Source organism: Gossypium hirsutum, chromosome D02, assembly GCF_007990345.1.
Source record: "Gossypium hirsutum isolate 1008001.06 chromosome D02, Gossypium_hirsutum_v2.1, whole genome shotgun sequence".
NCBI classification, from domain to species: Eukaryota; Viridiplantae; Streptophyta; class Magnoliopsida; order Malvales; family Malvaceae; genus Gossypium; species Gossypium hirsutum.
In genome coordinates this window covers 14,688,221-14,690,737 of record NC_053438.1, presented here as the reverse complement: position 1 = coordinate 14,690,737, position 2,517 = coordinate 14,688,221, and the positions used below count along the sequence as shown (strand labels likewise).

Sequence of the window (2,517 nt, the reverse complement as noted above, 5' to 3'; positions counted from 1 at the left end):
ATTGTCAAAAACAGATTTTTTTGGTACAATTTGCTCTTAGTCCCTGTAACTTATAATCTCATGATATTAACCTCTTTATTCTTTTGATTTAATAATTGAAGTTCAACTGATAACAACGTCAAAAAACTTCTCCTAAATTGATTTATGTGTTATGTTTTAAATACAAATATTGGCTCATGTGGCCAACATTACATGTGTGGATTAGCAAAAAGAAAATTTCAAATAAGAGGTTGTAAGGTTTACGTATTTAAATTTCGGTTTGTAAGATTCTTCAATATTATTTTAGAGAAACAAAATGAAGTGTTCCTTTTTTTTTTGTATTTGGCTTCCACACAAATTTAGATTAATCATGTGAGCAATCTTTTCAAATGCTACATCATCCAATTTAACCTTTTGAGCTTCAATTGTTAGATAAATTTTTAGAAATAAAAATAGAAAGACTAAATTTCAAAAAGGGTAAGGATACAGGGACTGAAAGAAGAATTAGACCCTTTTATTTTCCCAACTTAATACGGCCCAAAATTTCCCACTGTTTTGATCACGCCCACTTCTTTTCGTCTCAAGACTCTATCTTCATTTTCTACGCCCGCCATCACATTAAAGCATCGTTTTTTACACAAAAGATCACGACCGTCGATTCTACAATCAAGTGGAACCCATCCAACTTTCACTCAATCAGATCCGTTCATCCAACTTTTCCAACACTTTATAACACATCACAAAATTTAAAAAGAAAAACAGTCAAAAAGCGAGAAATTGAAAAGGAAAATACACCAAGGCCAAAAGGAAACCTCCCATGAAGTCTCTTGGAAATGCACCCCACAAAGCTTTTAAATATCCTTCTTACAGCCCTCAAAGGCGCAACCAACCAAAAATGCTACGAAGCAAAGCTCTAATGGCGAGCTTGAGAATGTCATCAAAGAAAGATGTTGTTGTTGTTGCAAGTGGAAGATCTAAGCTAAATGATAAAGCCTGCAAAAAACACCCAAAGCACAGGCAATCCCCAGGCGTTTGTTCACTTTGTTTACGAGAGAAACTATTGCAGTTATCAGCTAGTTCGAGCTCGGGTTCTACCACCACAATTACCACGATTGCCTCTTCTTGTTCTTCTTCCTTGTCATCTTATTCTTCTTCTTCTTCTTCAGCTTCTTCTTACTCCTCTCCCATGCATCGTTACCCTTTTCCTACGGAAGGAAAGGATAGTTTTTCCTTCTTGTTTTTCAGTGGGAAAAATATACTAACAAAGAGCAGATCAGTGGCTTTTTCATCCAGATTGAGAAGCAACAGAACTGGGTTTTTCTCAAAGTTGCTCCTTCCAAAGAAATACAAAGAGGAAGGAGGAGAGCTTTTAAAAACTAGGGTTCATTAATGGCGGTGTTTGTTATGCTCCATTTTGACGTAGATTAGAAATCGATTAGTTTTTGATTGATCTAATTTGTAAAACTACAGAAGAGAAAGTTGCAGATATGTACTTGTACTTGGAGAAGCTTTGTATTGTACGAAATTATTTTATTCTTTTAATGGACATGTCATGTGGGTTGATCGTGTTTTTTTATATTGTAATAAAAAGGACAAAAGTTCCAGATATACAGCAAAAACCTTAAAACTGATGAATCTGTGGGATGATGTCCGGTCCCATATCCAGGAAGTTTCTTGGTTTAACCAAAATTCAATGCTTCCTTGTATATATACGTAGTTTGATTTATGATTCATAAGGAAGGAGGCATTACTTTTTCAAAATCAAAACAAGGAAAGCCTAATTTGACAGCTACTAACGTACGACATGTTTGGAGTCTTAACTCCCCCAAGTTCTTAGCAACTTCCTATATGAATTGCTACCATTTCAAGGCTTTAAATCCGCCTAAAATTTTTCTCATATATTCCACAGGTTGCAATTTCCATGACCATGACTTCAAACTTCCAATTCGCTTATGCTCACATTCTTCAACTTAACAAATTTGATAGTATTTTAAAATACTTTGCTTCCTGCTCTCCACCACCAATTTACTCTAGTTTTTTTTTTTTGGGCACAGAAGTCGTCCCTCTAGGATGATTTTCATTGCAAAACACCGAATAATTCTGATTGCAACTTTAATATATATATGTTGTTGGCACATAATTAAATTAACCTTGCACAAATAAATTATGAAAAGTTAGAAGAGTGAAGAGACTTGAATATGAAAAGTGAAAAAACTTGAATATGAATAGTGAAGAGACTTGAAGATGAAAAGTTAAGAGGCTTGAATATGAAAAGATACACACATGCATGAATAGTCACAACTCCTAGCATATAGTGATATAGATGAATAGTCACTTACAACTCCTATATAAAGAGTTGTATGTGATGAAGAATTATTAACTTTGTGTGCTTGAAATAAAAGATTATTTGAAAGAATTTTTTCATACAAAATTTATTTCTCTTCTCCATTATATTCTTTATCATTTTCTTTGTTTTATTTCTCCAAATATTAATCATTCAACTACAAATTGGTATCAGAGCCTTGTTCGATCGAAATG

General features: G+C 33.7%; 1 protein-coding gene across 1 annotated transcript; it reads left to right on the top strand.

The window, feature by feature from the left end:
- Positions 1–606: 606 nt before the first annotated feature.
- On the top strand, positions 607–1,542 carry LOC107908327 (uncharacterized). The gene has a single exon (XM_016835524.2). The coding sequence runs from the start codon at positions 797–799 to the stop codon at positions 1,367–1,369; it is 573 nt and encodes a 190-aa protein (XP_016691013.1). The 5' UTR covers positions 607–796; the 3' UTR covers positions 1,370–1,542.
- Positions 1,543–2,517: the final 975 nt, after the last annotated feature.

Excerpts from the sequence above, each read along its gene's own strand:
- LOC107908327 (XM_016835524.2), top strand. The coding sequence starts at position 797 with ATGAAGTCTCTTGGAAATGCACCCCACAAAGCTTTTAAATATCCTTCT.